This window comes from Salvia miltiorrhiza, chromosome 7 (assembly GCF_028751815.1).
Source record: "Salvia miltiorrhiza cultivar Shanhuang (shh) chromosome 7, IMPLAD_Smil_shh, whole genome shotgun sequence".
NCBI classification, from domain to species: domain Eukaryota; kingdom Viridiplantae; phylum Streptophyta; class Magnoliopsida; order Lamiales; family Lamiaceae; genus Salvia; species Salvia miltiorrhiza.
The window spans coordinates 7,534,410-7,556,589 of NC_080393.1; the positions used below are offsets into that span (position 1 = coordinate 7,534,410).

Genomic DNA, 22,180 nt, shown 5'->3' on the forward strand with positions numbered 1-22,180 from the left:
CATCAAATTCTGCATTCCACCTCAACCTCTAGCTCAGTTCTTGATCCTATTCAGTTCGCCGGAGCTCGCCGGATTGTGGTGCTACATCCGACGAGACGAAGTCGTTTTACCTTTGGGGAAGATACGCCAAACCGAAGAGCACTACCGGGGCGATAATCTTCTTGCGGGAAGAGATTCATCTCGACTCGACTTGATTTGTTTAAACGTATAATTTATTTATACAGTGTATTTCAGTTGTATATATTTATTTGAGTTGTAATTTCTCAAATTATTTCTTTTGTAATATTTTCAAATATTTTGAGTTGTATTATCTCAAAATATTTATTTTGTAATATCTCGATCGTGTACCCGGATATAACATATTTAGTTTTGTTTAATTGTTGGATTCAATGGATAATTTATTTAGATATATAACAATAATGTTATCCCGTAGGTTTAGGAAAATATGTGGTAAAGGAAACTACTAAGTGAAAAGTAAGGTCTGGTATTGTGTGGCTGATTTGGTGAAGAGTAAAATGATCTCTTTTAAAATACCTAAGTAAACGGATCCATATTCTGTTTCATACAAAACAACAAGATATAAGACGGCCCATATTGAGGTCGAGGACAAAGACAAAAACAAGAACTTGAGCAAATACTTCACTGGGAAATCTAACCGTTGTAAGTATAAAATGTAAATCATACAAATAAAAATACATTATCTACCAAATAAATGAAAATCAATTAAAACTACAATACAAACCTAGATCCATATTTTGGCCTGTTAGAACATGGTATTATCATAATGCATAGAGAAAGATAAAGAGAAGCAAATGATTGTTATTGTATTTCTTGATATTTTTCATTACAATCATCCTCTGATTTATAGTATAAGTGTACGTTTTGAAGAGCTACAAAGTCATACAAGGTAGCCGATCTTCAGGGATTTTGGTTAACTTTTGACTGAATTTGCTGCTATTTCTGACTTTGTTTTTCTGCTATTTCTGACTTTGTTTATATTTTCAACACTCCCCCTCAAGTTGAGTGACGGGATTTCCGATGCTCAACTTGTCGAGAACTTCTGTAAAACTCTTGGAATTGACGGCTTTGGTAAGAATGTCTGCAAGTTGGTCCTCTGATCGTACAAAGGGTAAAGCCACAACACCACTTTCGATCTTCTCTTTGATGAAGTGTCTATCAACCTCCACATGCTTCGTCCTGTCATGTTGCACAGGATTTTCTGATATACTGATAGCAGCTTTGTTGTCGCAGAACATCTGGCATGTCTTTGTTGGAAGGAGACCCAGTTCTGAGAGTAGTCTTCTTAACCAAAGAACTTCGGTCAGACCACTTTTGATTCCTCTGAACTCTGCTTCGGCACTGGAGAGTGCCACCACCTTCTGTTTTTTACTCCTCCAAGAGACAAGATTCCCTCCAATGAAGGCAAAGTACCCTGCTGTTGATTTCCTGTCAACTGGGTTTCCAGCCCAGTCAGCATCAGTGTAGGCTTGTATCTCGAGATGTCCAGTCTTCCTAAACAGTACTCCATAATCAAAGGTTCCTTTCAAGTATCTCACAATTCTGAGTGCTGCTTCCATATGGTCAGCTTGTGGTTGGTGCATAAACTGACTCACAACTCCAACAACATATGCAATATCAGGCCGAGTATGGGAAAGATATATAAGTTTCCCTACCAAACGTTGATATTTTCCTCGATCCGCCAATTCAGCTCCCTTCACAATCTGTAGCCCATGATTGACAGCCATAGGCGTCTCAGCTGGCTTGCAATCTAGCATCCCAGTTTCTGCAAGAAGGTCAAGAGTATACTTCTTCTGATTGATAAAAATCCCCTTCTTTGATCTGAGAACTTCAATTCCGAGGAAGTATTTTAGTTTCCCTAAGTCCTTCATTTCGAACTCTTTGAACAAGCTTTCTTTCAACTTCTGAATCTCCTCTGTGTCATCCCCTGTTATGATCATGTCATCAACATAGATGACTAAACAAGAGATCATATCACCTCGTTTCTTTAAGAATAAGGTGTGATCTGAGTTGCTTTGCTGGTACCCAAACTTCTTCATGGCTGCGGTGAATCTTCCAAACCAAGCTCTGGGAGACTGCTTGAGCCCATATAAGGTTTTCTTCAACTTGCAAACTTCACCCTCTCCAAAATCTCCTGAAAAACCTTGAGGCACCTCCATGTAGACTTCCCTCTCTTCTTCAAGCTCTCCATGTAGGAAAGCATTTGTAACATCGAACTGATGAAGATCCCAGTCCTTATTAGCAGCAATTGAGAGGAGCACCCTGACAGTGTTCATCTTTGCCACAGGTGAGAAGGTCTCCTCATAGTCGATTCCATACATCTGTGTGTATCCTTTTGCGACCAATCGAGCTTTGTAACGCTCAATAGATCCATCTGGTCTTCTTTTGATTGTGAAAACCCATCTGCATCCCACAGTTTTCTTCCCTTTTGGCAACCGACACTTCTCCCATGTGTGATTCCGGTTTAGGGCTCCTATCTCTTTCTTCATAGCATTTCTCCAATGCTCGATCTTCAGGGCTTGCTCTGCTGTTTGTGGAATCTCCTCATCATATAAGGCCGCTTCATAGGCTGTGGCATTTTTGGACAAGTTTCCCTTGGCGATATTCCCAATTGAGTATCGCGAATTCCTCACAATTTTCTCTGGGGTATACCGTTTAGGAGGTACACCCCGATTACTCCTGGGTGGTAGTACATATCTCCCAGTATCTCCATCTACTGTATTATCCTCCTGTTCTTCTTCAATGACTTGAGAAATATTATCAGCAGAATCAGAAGCCACAATAGTAGGTTCAGAAGATCTTACCTCAGATATCAGTGGCGGAGAAGATATAGGCTCATGCAGCGGACTAGATTGTTCTGGAGTGGATGAAACATGCTCGGTGGCAAGGCTAACTTTTTCTGTTGGGTCTGCTTCCGGGCCTGGCATTGGTAACCAACTTAACAGGTCGATCTCACTCTCTTTCTCACTCTCCCCCTGACTGTTAAGGTGGGTACTGTAAAAATACTCAGTTTCAAGAAAGTCGCAGTTCATGGTGGTTGTGATTTGACGGGTTTTAGGATTGTAACATCTATACCCTTTTTGGTTAACACCATACCCGACAAACACACACTTAATGGCACAAGGAGAGAGTTTAGTCCGTTCATGCTTGGGAATATGAACGAATACGGAACTACCAAAAACTCGAGGTTGAAGAGTAAGAGCGAGAGGTATGGAGGCCATAGTAGACAATTTCTGTAATGGTGTTTGAAGTTTAAGAGTCCTAGTAGGGAGACGGTTAATAAGGTAAGCCGAGGTTTTCACGGCCTCGGGCCAAAACGAGGAGGGAACATGAGACTCAATCATCATAGAACGAGTCATTTCAAGTAAAATTCGGTTTTTTCTTTCGGCAACTCCGTTTTGTTCAGGAGTGTGGGGGCAAGTAGTTTGATGAATAATCCCTCTTTGTTGACAGAAGTCTTGCATGGATCGATTGACAAACTCCCCCCCATTATCGGTTCTAAGGGTCTGGATATGTTTTTGAAATTGAGTTTGAATCATTTTAAAGAAATGAGTGAACTTTTCGAAAACTTGAGATTTATTTTTGAGAAAATACACCCATGTCATCCTAGTGCAATCATCAATAAAGAGTAGAAAATATCTAAAACCTTGACCCCCCACAACAGGTGAAGGACCCCAAACATCAGAATGAACAAGAGAAAATATGGAGTTTACTTGTGTGTCATTAGGCTTAAAAGATTTTCGGTGGCTTTTAGCTAAAACACAAGTTTCACAAGATAAATTCTCATCATTTTTTATTAATTTAGGAAATAAAAGCTTAAGATACCCCATAGATGGATGCCCTAATCGACGGTGCCAAAGCCAGGTTTCCCGGTCAGCAGTTCCGTGAGCCAGCATCACCTTGCCTTGTTGAGCTATCTCATCCACATAGTACAATCCATCCCGCTCAGTGCCACGCCCAATAATCTCCCCCGTCCTGATATCCTGAAGCAAACAGAAGTGTGGGTGCATTATCATGGTACAATTGAGCTCTTTTGTAACATGGCTAATAGATAAGAGTTTGTGTGAAAGAGACGGGACATAAAGACAATTTGAGAGACGTAAAGTAGGGGAAATTTCTATAGTTCCGGCTCCTTTAACACGAGTCAAATCACCATTTGCAGTCTGAACATGCGTACGATGTGATGTTGATGACTTAATAATATCAGTTTTATCAAAAGTCATTGTATCAGTGGCTCCACAATCAAAAATCCACCCTTTATCTCTATCCCTATTATCACAAGAGGTTTGATATGCAGCGGAAGTATTTAGGGAATTTCTACATAATTGAGAGGTGTTTTTAGTATTATGTAGAGGTTTGGGGTGGTTTTGTAATTTATGGAAATCCAGGGGGGGTAGTTTGCATAAAGTGGGGCTCTTTTTGCAATTCAGGATAACCCAGGGGTGGTATTTGTAATACTTCAGAATTTGGGGACTTAGAGGGCAAGACATGGGGTATTTTGTGTAAATATGAGAAATTAGGAGGGTTTGGTGTAAAAACACCAAACCCTATACCTGAATTTTTAGAAGTTCCGCCTCCTTCATTCGGCCCTTCCCCATTCACGCCAATCTCCTTAATTCGGCCTCCTCCAATCTGCCCAGACTCCGGCGACCGGTCCACAGCCACCGCCACTGCTCTCTCCCCATTTTCGGTTTTTTCCTTCTCCTCGCCAACCTTGACGCCAACGGCAACGGCTACATCACCGCCGCCGAACTCGCCGGTTAGATGGCCAAGATGGGCCACCCCCTCACCTATCGCGAGCTCAGCGACATGATGCAGGAGGCCTCCCAGTTTCGATATGATCTGCTGATTGGGAATTGCTTTTCCAGATTGGTATTCCTTTATGATCTGTGGTTTCTCATTTATCACCTTGTCATGAGTAAGATTTTCTGAATCTTCATCAAGCTTCCTGGTGTTCAATGAGGTACTGCTGGAAGCAGCTTTATTCGTCCCCGCATTTGACTTTTTGACAGTCTCGATCTCTGCTCCGACGCGGCGGACAGCGTTGACGGCTTTCTCATCCTTGCGAGCAGCGGAGGTGGGCGCCTTCTTGCGGATGACTACCGGCTCCCAGTCCTGTGATATTCCAGGATGCAGGAGGCCGACACCAACGGCGACGGTGTCATCAGCTTGAACGAATTCGCCACCATCTTGGGCAAATCCGCATCGGCGGCGTTGGCCGCGAAGGCAGCGTCGGTGGGTGGCGGCGAGTCCGGCTTCGACCCCTCCCGATGATGAGACGTCGATGTCGGAGCGGTTGGTTGCCGGCTGCAAGTTTTGTAGTCGGGCGGCCTCCCTTCTCACTTTTGAGAACGCCGACTCGACTGAGGGAACGGGAACTTTCTTGAGAATGTCCCGACAAAGTTTGTCGTATCTCCCATCTAATCCAGGGAGGAACTGAAATAATCGGTGATTTCCGATCAGTTTTGGGTGCTTATTGGTTCCTTCTTCACACCAGTCGAGTGGATTTGGGTAAGTTCGATCCATTCTGTTGATTTGGTGAATTGGCTAGGAATGGTTTTTTTTTTTTTTTTTTTTTTTTTTTTTGGATTATGAACGATGATGATTCGTTTCTGAGTTCCTATGGTTGAACCTGCTCTGATACCATGTTAGAACATGGTATTATCATAATGCATAGAGAAAGATAAAGAGAAGCAAATGATTGTTATTGTATTTCTTGATATTTTTCATTACAATCATCCTCTGATTTATAGTATAAGTGTACGTTTTGAAGAGCTACAAAGTCATACAAGGTAGCCGATCTTCAGGGATTTTGGTTAACTTTTGACTGAATTTGCTGCTATTTCTGACTTTGTTTTTCTGCTATTTCTGACTTTGTTTATATTTTCAACATGGCCAACTTCGAATATTTTCGATTCTTTAGATGTACGCATCAATTAAGACTACAATACAAACCACAATATAAATCTAGATCCATATTTTGGCTTAGTTATCACAAATCTAGATAAATATCAACTGAGATTGACATAGATACCTCATGAATAAACATCAATTGAAGGTCCATATCATATAAAATAATTATATAATACAAACCGTCATATTATTTTCATGGTTAAACAATATAAAAGGTCCGTACCATATAAACATGGTGGTTTAATATTCAAGATTTTGGAATTACGGTTGGGGAGCCCATGAGGCTCAAAACAGTTGCCGAACAGACAACTACTGGAGCACCTCAGGGGACACCTCAGGGTCATCATGTTGTGTTGCATCATTCTCCACAACATGATTGTGGAGCACGAAAGTGAAGGAGCAACCAATTGGAGAGATGACGACGCGGGACATGGGGCGTCTAGCAATGACTCGACAGAGAGTGATCGAGCAACCCCAGTTTCCTTCGAGGAATATGTGCAAAGAGATACCCTTCTCCGAGATAGGCAGTTGCACGCCGCGCTCCAATATGATTTGATGGAGCATGCTTGGGCACGTTTCGGACCTCTAGGGTCGGAATAGTTATTTGTAGGATTTATTTTTATTTTATTAAGTTTTTATGTAATTTTTAGGATTTCAAAATTAATGCAATTTAAATTTGAAGTAAATTGTGTGATTTAAATTTATGCAATTAAACTTAAATGAAAAATGAAAAAATCAAAACTAAAAATATCATGTAGGCTATCATGTAACCCCAATGCAGCCTCTTTACACCATGTGGTCCCCCCATCAAGTAAGCTATGATGTAACACCAATGTGGATGCTCTTACAAATTTCTACCTCCATCACTCCCTACATAATGTCAATATATATTTTTTATTTGATATATATTCTGTACTTCCACATTAATTGGAGGGCATGTAGATTTTGTAACACCAAAAACGTTTCTCGTATTTTCATTGTGCATCCTACTCTGGACGAAACTACAAGTAAAGGAAAAGAATATCGCAAAATATAATCGAAATTCCAAATTTATGTAGTAAAATATTTAAATAATTGTAGTTTTTTTTTTGTTTTTTTATTCTTTTGTAGTGTCAAGAGCTATGTTACACCCTAACAAACTAAACTAGGTAGGTAATCTTTCTCACAACCTAACTCACATTATTTATTTGTTCTAATGTTATTATCAAATCATCACATACGAAAATTGTTAAAAAGATTTGAAAATCATTGAACTTGAGAGTGTTTGTCCTCGTAAAATATCATTGAACCTTGAGCTCTCATATATTTGTAAAAAGGGTGACATGGACGAAGAAAAACAAATGATAGAAGCTCATTCTTATTCCAAAAAGATGAATCCCTCAAAACATTAGACAATGTTACATCAGGCAAAACTATTAACACTAGACAAGCCTAGTCCAGCCTCCGTTGCCTTCACTTCAGTTGGCAATCGTTGTTTCGGCGAAGGCGGTCTTGTCATCGACAACCAGCGCCATCTCCATTTGTCGTGTAACCTCGTTCACGACAGCCTTCACACCCTGCGAAGGCCCATTGGCAGCTGAACTCTCTGGTTCAGCATGATCCAGTGGACCGGTCTGCCATATCCTAACAGTCCCGTCTTCAGATCCAGAGGCATAAGACTCACCTCCGGGTGAGAAACGAACGCAATGCACCGGACCATGGTGCCCCTTGTTGCACCCTAAACACAACCATACCAATATATAAGACACTTGCAGTTCAATGTGGGCAGTTATAAGCAATGCACAACTTACCGATTTCTTCTCCAGTGTGGAAGTCGTATACATGGACCCACATATCTTCTCCACCTGCAATGAACTTGTTGCCAAACTTCGGCTCCAATGAGGCCGACTCCATTATGCAGGGCATATCATAACTCTTGACCAAACCAAAGCTGTTAAAGGGTTTCGCGTATTAGTTTTGCCAGTGCACTTTATCATGGAAAGGATAGATAGATAGATCGGAAAGAAACAGACGTACTGGTTTGCATCCCAGAACTTAATGGTTGATCCATCAGCAGTTGTTATATAGCGGCCGTCTTGACTCACTTCAGCACTGGTCACAGAAGACTTTGTCTCAAGTGTTCGAACAATCGTGCCAGTTCTCACATCCCATAACCTATGGCAATCATTTCAAGTAGCTGAGCATCAAATTTAAATTTTAAAATGATCGATTATCATATGTTAAAAAAAGAGAAACAGAATCAGCCAAACAATTCTCTGCATGTATTCATGTTAGTTTTGAGTATGCAAATTTCACAGGATTAGAAATTGTAACTTAATACGATTTTACATTTTCTCGACGTACCTCACCCCACCCATGTCAGTACAAGAACCTAAAATTGTTTGATCACTATGGAGCCAAGCAAGAGTTCTAACTGAACCAGGAGATTTTTCAATTTCCCTGGGTGGTGCATCGGGACGATTCAAATCAAATATACGAAGAACTTTTTCCATTCCTCCAGTTAGCAGCAGGTGAGTATCCTGCAATTTGATGGAAAAAGTTCAATCATCACAATTTGCAAAGTCATCATAACTGTTCTGATCCTAGGTTATGTCTTAAGTTTGAATGAGATACTATATATCACACATGTATATAAGTTCAAGACATTTTACATATGCAAACTGCAAAGTTTGCAAAGAACAAAATTAACAGATATAAATTAGATTCAGAAATAAACATTTAAAAACCATGCTAGGCAAAAGTTTCACCACGTTAAATTTAAGCATTAGAAATATGTGAACTTGAAGCCAAATTAGTATATTGAGAATTCCTAAAAGTTATTGCAAGGACATGAATCAGTACGGAGAATTCACACCCCAAAGATCAACAGAAAATATCAAATAGATAACAAGACCAATCAATTAACATTTGAAGTGGAAATTTACAGAAAACGGTACCTCTGAGAAGGAACAAGCACGGACAATGTGCTTGTGCTCAAATGAATGCAAAACATCCCCGATTAACGCATCCCACAACTTCCTGCAAACCAATGAAAATAACAGAACAAATGAAATTAGTTTGGTAGACAAAGCTCAGAATATGAGACACTTGCTTATTATCCGGCCACAATGGTTCTACATACCCTGACGCGAGAATAAGATAAATCCGTTCGAATATTTGTTGCTCGGAAATTACCCAAAACAACTTAGATTGATTCTTAAATAAAAGAAAAAAAACAAAGAAATTTAACATACGCAGAAAAATCAGCTGATGCAGTTGCTACACGCAAACCATGTTTATCTAGGCAGCAACTCCACACTGCACCTTTATGCCCTAGAAAGGTTCCAATCCAATCTCCAGTCTCTCCATTTCTCAACATTGGTGAGGAATCTGAGAGAAAGAGAGACCCATAGTAATTAAATGGGCAAAACACACTAAGGCACAAATGAGCAGGGGAGGCACGTACCTTTCAAACACAAGGGACAAATTGAGGAAAAATAAATTTAAAAGGGTAAATTTGCATAGGTAGATTATATTAACCAGAGTAATAACTTGAAACAATAATACAAACCATCACTGCACAAGAGGCTTTTGGCAAATAAGATTAGTTTGTGAAGTACTATATATCTTAAATAGGAATAACATATCCAAAGATATTCTTATGTAGGAAACAAAAACCTTAACAGCATTTAAAATTTAAGCATTAATTGAAAACAGTCCTGGACAAAGTTCTCCATTTGATATATTGCTTTTTTTTTTTTTTTCAGTTTCCATTTCAAGAACACACTCCCAAGCTCAACATTTCTCCTAAAAACTCTACGCTCAAATTCATTACTCTGATATCTCGTTTGCATCAGACGACATTAGGATGGTGAAATAAAAATCTTTGCCTCTAACGATAAAATAAATTGATCTAATTTAAGAAAACCAGCTATATCCCTCAAAAAGAAAAGAAAACCAGCTATATAACTAAGTACATTCCCAACAAACAACTCATGAGAGGCATACAACATCAAACATACATTAGTACTTAATGAAACCTAAACGCTAGAATCCCAAATGCAATAAATCCACATAATGGTTTATCTGTTTGATTGAGACGAATAGCATAAACAAGCAATGCAATGAACAAAAATCAGCTTAAAATATACAATTACCCTTGCTGGCACTAACAAGGAAGAAACCATCAGGCGTTATCGGGCTGTAGAACAAGTCGACAACGGGCCGAGAATGCCCATGACAGACCAATGGAGCTACAACCTTCTTCTTATCCATTCTTCAACACAAAAAACTCTACCTTCCCAATCAAAAACACCAAAGAGATTCTCTATCCAAATCAGTGTCTAGAAACCCCAAGTCCCCGATCCCAATTCCCAGAATTCGAGAATTGAAGCTCAAAAATTGACAATTGGCATCAAAATTTCACGCCCAATTGTCTGATTCAAATTCACAATAGGAAGGAAAAAAGAAATGTGGTTTCTGACATAAAAAAAGAAAGGCTTTTGTCTATTGGGTATATACGTATTCGATTTAATAAACTAAAAAGAACGAAGTTATTACAGATCAAGATGAAGCAGCACCCATAATTGTCAATATATGTATGTATTGACGGTGATGCACGGAGGTGGGAAACCCTAATATATGATTATGAATCCATTGAGCTTCTGCGCGGATCCCAGCCAACCATGATCAAATTTATTAGTCAATTTCAGTAGAACTTCAGAGGAAGAAAAATAATTTAATAAGGAACTGGCACAACTATAATAATGCAAGAAGCCTAATACTTAGGAAGGTGCTTGGTTTACTTAATTTCACAATAAAATAATCTCCATTTATTTGTTGTGGGACATTTATCTAAATTATAATTATAATTAATAAACTCTAATTAAATAGTGACAATTTTTAATTAAATTTTAAAATTCTTGATTGAATCATTGTAATAAATACACTAATTTATTTTATTTATAATTTATTTGTATTTTTATGAAATAATTAGAAAATTCAGAAACTCATGCCTTGAGCATTAACTATCTACCCAATAGGTGAACATACACACATAATTATTAGTTAATTTATCAGAACTTAGAAGTACATTGATGCAGTGTGCGTGTGTTGGTCAAACGATAAGGCCTTAATGTCTAAGGCCAAAGATTTTGGGTTCGAGTCCTATGTGCCGTAACTTTAAATTTCTTTATTTAATACTATTAATTAAAAAAAAAAGATAAAAGAAGTACATTGATGCACATAATGCCTAATGGTTAGAGTTTGTTTTCATTATTCTAATAGTATTTACTTCTAATCACCAATTGGTTAGAGTTTGTTTTCATTATTCTAATACTTAGTATTTACTTCTAATCACCAATTGATTTTTTTAAGCATTCATCGATCAATTGATTTATTAACACTGCCTATTGTGTTGTAATCCATGATGGATTATATGATCTCTGATTGATTAATTGGACGAATATGTTGTTCTGTTCTAAAATACAGTGCCATTTTTCAATATATTACCAAGTTTTAAAGTAATAAAATATTTAACTTATTTAATAGTTGATGATTTATCTGTCGCTTAAAAGTTGAATAGACGAGAAAAAAAAAACTACGTTTGAAATGAAATATATATAAATAAGAAGTGGCTTATACAGTTATACTCCATATAGTAGTATAAAATGTTTTTTAATTAATTTACTCAATTAGAACTTATGTAAGCAACAAATCAAATTCAAACGAGCTATTCACGTAATGGACCAGAAATTTTGGGGCCGAAAAGACATATCACGAAAACTTGGGGAATTTCTCAAAATTAATTAAAAATTGTCCCAGTAACAAAACATATTAGGCGTTGTAGACTCTGAGAGACTACAAATTCAAGGATTTTGATACCCTTTTTAGCTTGGCCGAGACGAAAACCCAATTATTCTCCGATCTGTTCAGATATCAAACGACGACGTATCAATGGCGACGGCGGCGATAGATTCTCGGCAGGCCGATGAAGCGAAGCGGCAACACCAACAAGGTGCTGCTGTCGGCGGTGGCGAAGGGCTCCGGCAGTATTATCAGCAGAGTATACAGGATTTGCAGCTGTTGGTCCGTCAGAAATTTCACGATCTCCAGCGCCTCGAAGCTCAGCGCAATGACCTTAATGCTCGAGGTTTTATTCATTTCGCTTATGGATTTAAACGAGATGTGTAATTTTAATTGCTGCTTTTTTGAAAACTCTAGGGTTTGGTGGTAGTTTCGTTTTCATTCTCCTCTACGAAGCTCTCAAAATGTGAAATTATTGCACTGTAAAAATATTTTAGCCTTTTCCACATGGGTATTTTATTTGTTTTCGCCTTCTCAATTTTGGGGTTTTTGTTGTGGGCAGTCTGTAGGTGTTAATTTGGAGGAATTCCAATCCGTTGATTAGCTCATTTCATTTCTATGTGGTTTTTATTATATGGACGTAGGAACTTTTCTTCTAAGAAAACAATACTAGGAATTTTACTGTCTCTGAACTGACTGCTTTTGCGATTATCTCTTGCCACATTCTTCTGTCTATTATATATTCTTATTAGGGAGCTTTATCTTGATCTAAATGCTACCATATTTTTCAAAAAGTGCTATGAATAGAAATTAGGTCGAGATGGACAGAAATGTTAAGAACCATATCATTTGAGAAAAAATACATGCTTGGTATCTTTATATAGAACTACTTGCTTCTGTAATGGCAGTGAGATCATTAAAGGAAGAGTTGCAGCTTCTTCAGGAGCCTGGATCATATGTGGGCGAAGTTGTCAAAGTTATGGGAAAATCGAAGGTCCTTGTTAAGGTTAGTTGTTCACTGTTAACAACATTTCTCAGTTTTCTTGTGGGCGCCAATATCACATCATTCAATATATCATCCTCCTCCTTCAGCCACTGTTATATATATAATATAAATAAGAAAAAAAGAAAGAACAGAAATTTTCAACTTCTGGTCTTGTGTGCCTTCTTGCCTAATACTTTCATTTTTCACAAGAAAAAAGTTAATTGTTATATCATGCTTTCTTATGACCAGAACATCCTCTTGCGTATGAATGTTGCTTCCATGGATGTAGCTGTTGTTAGAAATGGGTTTAGGCAACTTTTAATGGCGGTGGAGGTTAAAATGTGTTCCTCGTATTATTCCTTGTTACTAGTACCGAAAAATTAATGAACTGAATTAGGTCTGGGAATCGTATATCTGAATATGCATACCAGAACAATGGTCACAAAAGTACTTCAGGGGTTATTGTTTCTTCTAATAATTACTTGAGGTATATGGGTGGTTTGAGTTTGGGAGTTTAACAATTGATCCACCAAGAAGTAAATTTTATTCAAATTCAACCACCTTGACTGAAAAGATAGGGGAAGAGAATGCTTTATGACTCCATTTTACATTCAGAGGTCTCAACCTGATATATTTGCTATCACAATGTAATACTCTTTCTGAAATTTAATGCTTTAGCTTCTCTGCTAAACAGAAATTTAGTGTTGATTTTCTTCTGTCTTTGCGTAGGTCCATCCTGAGGGCAAGTATGTAGTTGATATTGACAAGAGCATTGATATCACTAAGATTACACCTTCAACAAGGGTTGCTTTACGTAATGATAGCTATGTGCTCCACTTGGTCCTGCCTAGTAAAGTCGATCCGTTGGTGAACCTTATGAAAGTTGAAAAAGTTCCAGACTCCACTTATGACATGATTGGTGGTCTTGACCAGCAAATTAAAGAGATAAAAGAGGTACTTATGCTGGGTGTATCTGTTTATTTTAGATTGTTTTTCATCATCACCACTGTTTGTGGCTCATTCTATGGTTTCCCACATTTTGAGATGGTAGAATGCTGTAGTAGCAAACACATTTTTTTTTTCCTTTTTCCCCCTTTTTTTTTGGGGGGGGGGGGTGTTGGGGGTTATTCTCCTATCTTTTCGACATCATCAGAAAACTATCTGTTCTCATATCCTGTTGTCTGGTGTTATAGGTGATTGAGCTTCCAATCAAACATCCAGAATTGTTTGAGAGTCTAGGAATAGCCCAACCAAAGGTAACTTTCAAAACATCGTAACTATTGTTCCTTGACATTCTGTGTTTTCTAATTTTTGTATTTTTGGACTTCTGAAGGGAGTGTTGCTATATGGTCCTCCTGGAACTGGTAAGACACTGCTCGCAAGGGCAGTGGCTCACCATACTGACTGCACTTTTATCCGAGTTTCGGGCTCTGAGTTAGTTCAAAAGTACATTGGAGAAGGTTCTAGGATGGTTAGAGAACTTTTTGTCATGGCCAGGTTAGTTTCTCTCAGCATCAACCATCTCGGTATATTTTATTGTTGAAAATGTGTTTCCTGCGATGCATTACTGATGATGTTGTTTTTACAGAGAGCATGCTCCATCCATCATCTTCATGGATGAAATTGATAGCATTGGATCTGCTCGTATGGAATCTGGAAGTGGTAATGGGGATAGTGAGGTTCAACGAACTATGCTGGAGCTTCTTAATCAACTTGATGGCTTTGAAGCCTCTAACAAGATAAAAGTGCGTTGCTTGCTGATTTTATACCTAATATTGTCCTTTTCTTTGGATTCTGATTAAGATTTATGATACCTGAGTTTAATGGCAATATTATGTCATTCTCTACTGCTCTATACAGGTATTGATGGCTACCAATAGAATTGACATTCTGGATCAAGCTCTTCTTAGGCCTGGAAGAATTGATAGGAAGATTGAGTTCCCAAATCCCAATGAAGAGGTTAGCGGTGCATGTTCAAATCATACATTTTGGATCTTGTTAATATAGATCTATATAGTTGACTCAATGCTCTATACCTTTTTGTATTCCATTTTTCTCTAGCAATTTTCATGCTCAAGTCTAAATTAATATTTTTGGTTTGGCCTATTTTTCATTTAACTTCCAAATACTAATTTTTGGAAAGTTCTTCAGTCTCGGTGTGATATCTTGAAGATACATTCAAGGAAAATGAATTTAATGCGAGGGATTGATCTAAAGAAGATCGCTGAGAAGATGAATGGAGCATCTGGTGCAGAACTTAAGGTATGCCTGGGTGTTTGGTTGCATTAAAGTTTTACTTTTTTGAGTTAATGAGTTAGATATATAGAAGTTCTTCATATAGGTCATGTATTCTGCTTCTTGTCTCACTAGTTTGGTTATACTTCAGCTGGAGTTCTCCTCTGTCTTTGAATAAAAATTCAGAAATATGTTGAAATAATTCTCCGTTGCTTGCTGCGGTGGTGAAATCCTCCAATTTTGATTACCATTCTTAGGCATTCTCACATGTGCATGGTACAGAACTAGTTCAATTATGTTATTTGGTTGCTTTGGCTATAGGCAAAAGTCATATATAATTGAACGACTCTTGGGTCATGTAGTTAATCGAATCTTTTCTGTGATAATAATGGTGCTTTTAAGTATAGATTCCAAGCAGAACTGGCTGCTCTTTCTTGTATCTTAACACATCAAAGTTAATAAAGCTGTTGGCCTAATAAAGTGTGAAATTTATGGTTTACTTTGGCAGGCTGTTTGCACTGAAGCCGGAATGTTTGCTCTGAGAGAGAGAAGGGTTCATGTAACTCAGGAGGACTTTGAGATGGCGGTTGCCAAGGTCATGAAGAAGGAAACCGAGAAAAACATGTCGTTGAGGAAGCTCTGGAAGTAGATTAATGATAGATTACATTACTACTGTTGATCTGGGCCATGAGGCCAGCCTCCTTAGACGATTTACCAAATTTATGATCAACCAGCAGACTTGAGTTCGATTCGATTACCCATAGTTCATATGTTTTCATGTGTTTGCACTACCTGCCATATCTCAGCTTTCGTATGCGTAAAATTCCTATAATTTGATTGCTACAGTTATTATACTTTTTGTTGCTCTTCATTCGTATGCATAAAATTCATACCGTATATTTTGTCATTTATATTTCCTTTTTTAAATTAAAACTAGCAAAATTTATTTTATGGATGGTTGCAGATTATATAGCCCTTCTATGGGAATCATCACTTTACCACTCGATTATTTCTAGATTTATTACAACGTCATGAAGTACATTTTGTGAAAATATAAGTAATTAGTTTGTTTTCAATTTATTATGAATTTTGTATTCCAAAATAAGTGTATTTTCTCAAAAATTTCAACATAATTAAATACAATAATTCAGATATTGGTTAAGTGGAATTTTGAAGGCAACACGATATTCTTGCTTTTAGGAAGATGCGCAATGACAATAATAGTAGATGTTAACGGTGTCACAAAATGTACATACCCTCTAATTACAATTTACATGTGCACAATTATTTCTGGATACTTTAAATGAAAATTTCACCTTTACAAGATATTAGTAATCAATAGCATCGGATGGAATTAATTAAACTACGGTAATCAATAACATGGACATCTACTTTCAAAAAATAAAAGTTGAATTATAGTCTAAAATATCCAAATTCACTCCTATTTTTCTCACTTCTTCATCCAATTTTATTTCCCTTCTCTTCAAATCAGTTAATCATCAACTGATACAAGTACAGTTTAAAATTCAGGCTCAAGTTCGAGTCCATCTTCACACAACTTTTAAAAAATACAGACAAATTCATAAGACTTTGGCAACCTTGTTAGTTTCAAATAATCCTGAGTCCATTCTTCATTGCATTACTCTTCTCCTTTCATTCAAGTCTTACAAAACTCATATTTTACCAATGCAATAAATCAAACTTTCAACAAAAATAAATCCAAAAAAAGAAAGAAAGAAAAAGAGGAAAAACACTAAAACAAATTTCAATTAACAGATCAAAAGCACATCCAAAAGGAGAGCAGAACTTGGGCTTCTTCCTCATGGAGAAAATTTACAACAAATTTGGGGATGAAAACACAAAACTAACTACCAACTACATCAAATATGACCAAGCAGACCTATTGCCTTTGCAATTCTGGTCTTAGTAAAAGCTTACTAATGAATGGAGATATGGCTGCGAGCAATGCCTTCGGACATTCCTCGTGTGGAAGATGGCCACAACCAGATATGGCCACCATTCTCTGCATATATGAAAAATCAGATGAGAGAGAGACGGAGAGGATTGAAAGACATGAGAGTAAAATGAGAGGAGCTCACAGAATTTAATAGTTTTGAAGCCAAAGTCTGAACAGACTTTAAAGGGACGAGGGCATCTTCTGCCCCTGCAATAACCAAAACTGGCAATGTCTCAACAGCGTTGAGCATCAATGCCGCAGTCTGCGGTTGTAAGACTGTTTCATATGATAGTTTACCAATTTCGTGAAGGGCCTCATCCCAACCCTCCACATGTAATGGGCCCTGACATCACCCACAGCAGTAAAAAATAAGAATTGTTAGACATGGTCAATATTCTACCGAGCAAAATGCAGAATTGTTAAATACGCATAAGCACGTTTCAGTAAGAAAAGTTTAATGGGAACTTAAACATAACATAGAATGAAGCAGCTGGTGAACAATTTGATGGGCGGCGCATATAAGATATTTCAAGTGAAGCAGCTAAACATTTTCACCAATAAATGGTTATCATCAAATCATACATGTCAGATGCAGAAAATAGTACCTTATACAGGCTCAAGACTTCAGTGGTTAGTTTGGTGGCATCATACCAAGCTCGCCGATTCACTACTTGAGTGATTTCTGTCCGTAGAAGAGGACGCACCATGTGCTTTTTTCCTAGAGAAGTCCGTAACAGTATTCTAGCAAAGGCAGGAACTAGTTCTCTTGACAAACTTACATTCAGCAATATGACCCCCTTTATCTCCAGCTGAGAAATATAGCATATGAAATTAATTCTTAATCTGAAGTTCGGTATATTTTGTACCAAAAATCACATTTGACATCAGTATAATAAACTATAGTAACCGACTTACATTCACAGGATTTGCTGATGACCGAAGTTTCTGCACAGCTTTCAGGGCAAGTAATCCTCCGTCATCGTGGCCAACTAGTACCACTGAGGAAAACATCTCCTTGCAAAAAGAAAGTAGCAGATCCACCTGATAAATTGAAATCCAGTCACATTTCTAATATATGAGCTCCATATTTATAACAAACACACACTAACAAAGCCATATTTGAAAGTGTAACAGTTGCATCATTCTGTGTATGTATGTAAATATGTGATATAGATACAGGATCAAGCTCCCAAGAAAGTAGTAGTAGGCCCTTATATGATATTTCACGTTTATGTGAAATTTAGGGCAAATTTTAGGTAGAATTGCCATTGCAGACATAATGACGATCAATGCATCGGAGAACCCACAATGACAGAATCATACACATTATACATTTTATTTTTATTCATACTATGATAATGCACTCATTACCTGATTGTCGAGCTTGTAAGGATTAGGTAACTGATTTTCCTCCCAATCCTTCTTCCTTGGCCTTGATGTCAAACCCCATCCAGGTCTATCAAAAGCAGCAACAGGACAACCTGCTTGTCCAGCAAGAACGCCAATTACCTTTCTCCATGAGAAGACTCCTCCTCCAAATCCGTGGACTAAAACAATCCCACAATGTTCGATCGCATCCCCATTTCTTTCCATCATTGGAGACCCTAGCTTGCTGAGTTCATCCTCCTCGAAAGACTCATGCAAGCTCAAAACAGGCACGTCCTCGGATATTGGGGATGTTGGAGTGCTCGCCAAGAGGGGAGTATCAAGCGGTGAAAGGGTACCATAGAACTGGTTACTGATACTCCTATGAAGACTATAATGGGTTTTCAGTGGAATGCTTAATGACGGAGCGTCAAAAAGTGTAGTGGAGGACAAAGAACGTGAAGGTGATCCTGGCATGTGTATCTTGTAATGAACCGTTAGCCCAAGACAAGAAAGGAATAAACTGTCCTTGTCAGCAAGTAAACTGACTGGAAATTCCCCATCATCATGTGCCAATCCTGGTGCTCTTCTCCTTGTGGCACTTTCACTTCGGAAGGATTTCCCTACAGGAGTGGGTGATCGTGGAGCCTTCTGGTAACCAGAGAAAATCATTTTGCAAGAAAGCACCTGAATCAGATAAGAATATTAGCTAGAACTTGAGCTGGAGAAACTCAGAGAAAGAGTAATGAGGAAAAACGGATTATGCATATATAGTGAAGTCTGACCCCCAGTCATATTCAAAGGATAGCAATATATAAGCACGTTTTTGTACAAATCGCTCAGTATTTAATCTTCAGGTCGACTCATAATGAGGTTGAACGTCCATTTCACACTTTCCAGTTTGACCTAAATAATGAAGAGAGATTATGAACATATGAAAGATCACAAACTTACCGCCTCTGGGTCACGGTGAAAACTGAATTTCCTTCTAGCTTTGCAACTTGTACGATACGCTACAACAATGTGGCCTAGAGCAAACACAACAGATGAGAGAAACAAAACGGGCATTCCCCAAGATTTCTTCAGATGGAGCCTCTTCCTTGAAAGAGAAGCTGATGCTACACCCTCAAGTTGAGCATGAACAGTGAATACACAAGCCTTGATGGAAAGAACAAGTATTGACACAAATGAGCATATTGTTACAGTTCCTAGATAGGGACCATGTGACAGTGCCGGGCCATCGCACATTGTATATACACCTGCTCACATTCAGAAAATCCAAAACCAGAAAAGATCAGAGTGACATTCTAAAATAGAGAAAGTTCTCCTGAACTCTTAATTTGATCTGCTATTAACAGATTACTTTTTCATGCCAAAGCTCAATACTCTGATATTTCAGGGTGAAAATAATATAAACCATCAGTTCAAATTATAAATTTCAATCCCTGATCACTGAAAAGCTATATGATAAAGTAAAAGGTAAGAAATTCTAGTGGCTTTAATGTAGAAGTAAATTAGGAACCAGGACAAGGCTAAAATCTCTGAAGACATTAGAAATGGATATTACATGCATGTACTGAAAGAAATAAACACTAGAATGAAAATATAAGCATGAAAATCTATCTCCACCCATAAGTTACATATGTTGGAAGGGAACTGAGACATTATCATAACTCAACCACACTTTCTATCTTATTCAAAATTGTAGATTTATGCATTAAGAGCAAGAACAACGAGTACATTCTTATTTAAGAATAGCCATTCTACTACATTGGCCAGCCGTATCAGCTAAATATGCTACTCCACAAACTAAAAGTAATAGAGTAAATAAGGACAAAAGGACACAATTACAAATTGGCAAAGCAAAGGAGCTTTAAACATATTAAATTGCTTCAATAAAAAAACCTGCTCATTCACATTCATTGCTCAATACAACACAAATAACTGAACATGACAACCTCAAAAATAAAATATTCAGCGGAAAGTAAAACAGAGAAGAAATCATACAGATGATAACGAGAGATCTGATAATGGAAACAAGAGGAATATCCACAAGCGAGCTCTTGAAGGCGTATCTCTGCAAATGTTCCCTAAAGCTATAGCATTTGACGCACGTAAAGCTAGATATTAACAAACACGGCAAAACGGCGTCGACGATCGCCACCACCACCGGCAACGCCACCACGAGCAGCGACGAAACCATCGCCACCATGAAATAAACCGTCCTCACTCCTCTCCGCACCTTCTCCCACCACCAACCGCCCTTCATCATCATCTCTGCCGCAGTCAATCAACTCCGAGGCGGAAAAAATTAATCTGAAATGTCTTCAAGTGTAGAACAATCGAAATGTTGAACGATGAGAAAGCAAAACTCCACAGAAACACGAAGAAATCGAAGCCGCACTAAACGGCGTCGTAATCCCATCTCCGGCGTCAAACCCGCTGCCGTGGATTCCGCGACACAAACCTCGCCGTCGCGCTAGGGTTTAATCAATTCGGACAATTCGTCTGATCCTCAGGTTTTCCAGAAATTGAAAAATTATAAACATTTTGGTAAAAAGGAAAGTAGAGAGTGAAAGAATGAATTTTCTGTGTTATTTTCTTGTTCTTCTGTCGCCGGAGTCTTTTATTCTATCTCCTCTGTTGTGTTGTTTTTTGAATGTGTGAGAGAGAAAGGGCGAATCAGTGTGTGCTCAATCCGAGTTGTTATCATCGAATCAAAGAAAAGTCTCAACTGTCCAACATTTCTAAATAAATAAATGGAAATATATAATTGAGATGACAGTGTGTGTGATCAAATAAAATATTCCGCAATTACAGCAGTATATTTTACTTATAATTTAAATACTAGTAATAATTAAGTTAAACAACTTATAAAAATTCCTAACATGCACGCACTTTACTAAAAGAAATCTGCAATTCACTGTCAAAATATAAGTAAATAATTAGAATTCTATGATGCCCATTTCTATGATGCACATTATAAGAAATGATTCGAATTGGCTTATTCCTTGGTAGCATATAGATAGAGTGGGAAAAAAAATTGTAATTCGGTAAAATGTTGAATGCACACGAAACTATAGCTGCATGAATTTATTTTAGAAATAAATTACAAATTGCTAAAAATAGTGAAATTTCAGACATGATTCTTGAAGCAGTTACATTTATATTCGACGAGTTTTATCCTTCTAGTATTGAGTTCAGTAAAATAGTTAATTGGGTTTAGTTGTCATTAGGGGTTCAAATAAAAGCACCATTTTAACATAACCTAGGCTATAATAACGAGCAGTAACAATTTGACATGAATACTAATTAATCATCCTGTTAAGAAAATAATGATTCCTCCTAAATATGCTGACCTTTCACCTACCTGTCACTGTCAGCCTTTATTTTCTGCCCCTGCTTGTTATTTTTTCATTTTGTGTATCCCGAAATTTATAAAAGAGGCCGGGCGTGCGACTTTTGTTTTGACCAAAATGACCTTTTATTGAGTGGTGAGCACATTTCTTTTTGTTTTTTCATGCTATGTTTGGAAATATAGGTCTTTTATTAGATACTGTGCCGGTTAAATTTAAGATATCATGTGTAATAATTTGCCCATATAAGGGCCTGTTTGATATGGGTTTATAGGTAGGATAAATTAAAGGGATATTTGTCGTAAAATACACGAACTTTCAACAAATTCTGATTTTTCCCATGACCTTTAAAATTTGAAAAAAAATACACAATCTTTCGATTTCTTCTAGTTTTTGATTTAGATTTTTTTATACTTAAGCGTGTATATCAACTTTATTATGACATCTTTATTATCCCTCACGCTTAAGTATCAAAAAATTTAAGTCAAAAGTCCTAAAATCGGCTTCTATTTTAGAGTATTTCATACCCGTGGGAAAAATCAGAAGAAATCGAAAGGTTGTGTATTT

The 22,180-nt window shown here is 37.6% G+C and overlaps 4 protein-coding genes across 4 annotated transcripts; 1 reads left to right on the top strand and 3 right to left on the bottom strand.

The window, feature by feature from the left end:
* Window positions 1-4,392: 4,392 nt before the first annotated feature.
* On the bottom strand, window positions 4,393-5,905 carry LOC130993774 (uncharacterized). Its single transcript, XM_057918811.1, has one exon. The coding sequence runs from the start codon at window positions 5,542-5,544 to the stop codon at window positions 4,393-4,395; it is 1,152 nt and encodes a 383-aa protein (XP_057774794.1). The 5' UTR covers window positions 5,545-5,905.
* Window positions 5,906-7,272: 1,367 nt separating this feature from the next.
* LOC130992202 (uncharacterized) lies at window positions 7,273-10,717 on the bottom strand. Its single transcript, XM_057916751.1, has 7 exons — window positions 10,068-10,717; window positions 9,165-9,300; window positions 8,868-8,949; window positions 8,275-8,450; window positions 7,948-8,085; window positions 7,722-7,861; window positions 7,273-7,648 (listed from the first exon to the last, which is right to left on the bottom strand). The coding sequence occupies exons 1-7, from the start codon at window positions 10,183-10,185 to the stop codon at window positions 7,389-7,391; spliced, it is 1,050 nt and encodes a 349-aa protein (XP_057772734.1). The 5' UTR covers window positions 10,186-10,717; the 3' UTR covers window positions 7,273-7,388.
* Window positions 10,718-11,634: 917 nt separating this feature from the next.
* Window positions 11,635-15,842, top strand: LOC130992203 (26S proteasome regulatory subunit 8 homolog A). The gene is made up of 9 exons (XM_057916752.1): window positions 11,635-12,061; window positions 12,624-12,721; window positions 13,430-13,654; window positions 13,894-13,956; window positions 14,034-14,197; window positions 14,289-14,445; window positions 14,561-14,659; window positions 14,852-14,962; window positions 15,444-15,842. Exons 1-9 carry the CDS (start codon window positions 11,866-11,868, stop codon window positions 15,582-15,584), a joined length of 1,254 nt encoding a protein of 417 aa, XP_057772735.1. The 5' UTR covers window positions 11,635-11,865; the 3' UTR covers window positions 15,585-15,842.
* Window positions 15,843-16,684: 842 nt separating this feature from the next.
* Window positions 16,685-21,043, bottom strand: LOC130992204 (uncharacterized). The gene is made up of 7 exons (XM_057916753.1): window positions 20,265-21,043; window positions 19,212-19,516; window positions 18,264-18,944; window positions 17,808-17,933; window positions 17,498-17,701; window positions 17,035-17,235; window positions 16,685-16,958 (listed from the first exon to the last, which is right to left on the bottom strand). The coding sequence occupies exons 1-7, from the start codon at window positions 20,530-20,532 to the stop codon at window positions 16,836-16,838; spliced, it is 1,908 nt and encodes a 635-aa protein (XP_057772736.1). The 5' UTR covers window positions 20,533-21,043; the 3' UTR covers window positions 16,685-16,835.
* Between the last annotated feature and the right edge of the window lie 1,137 nt (window positions 21,044-22,180).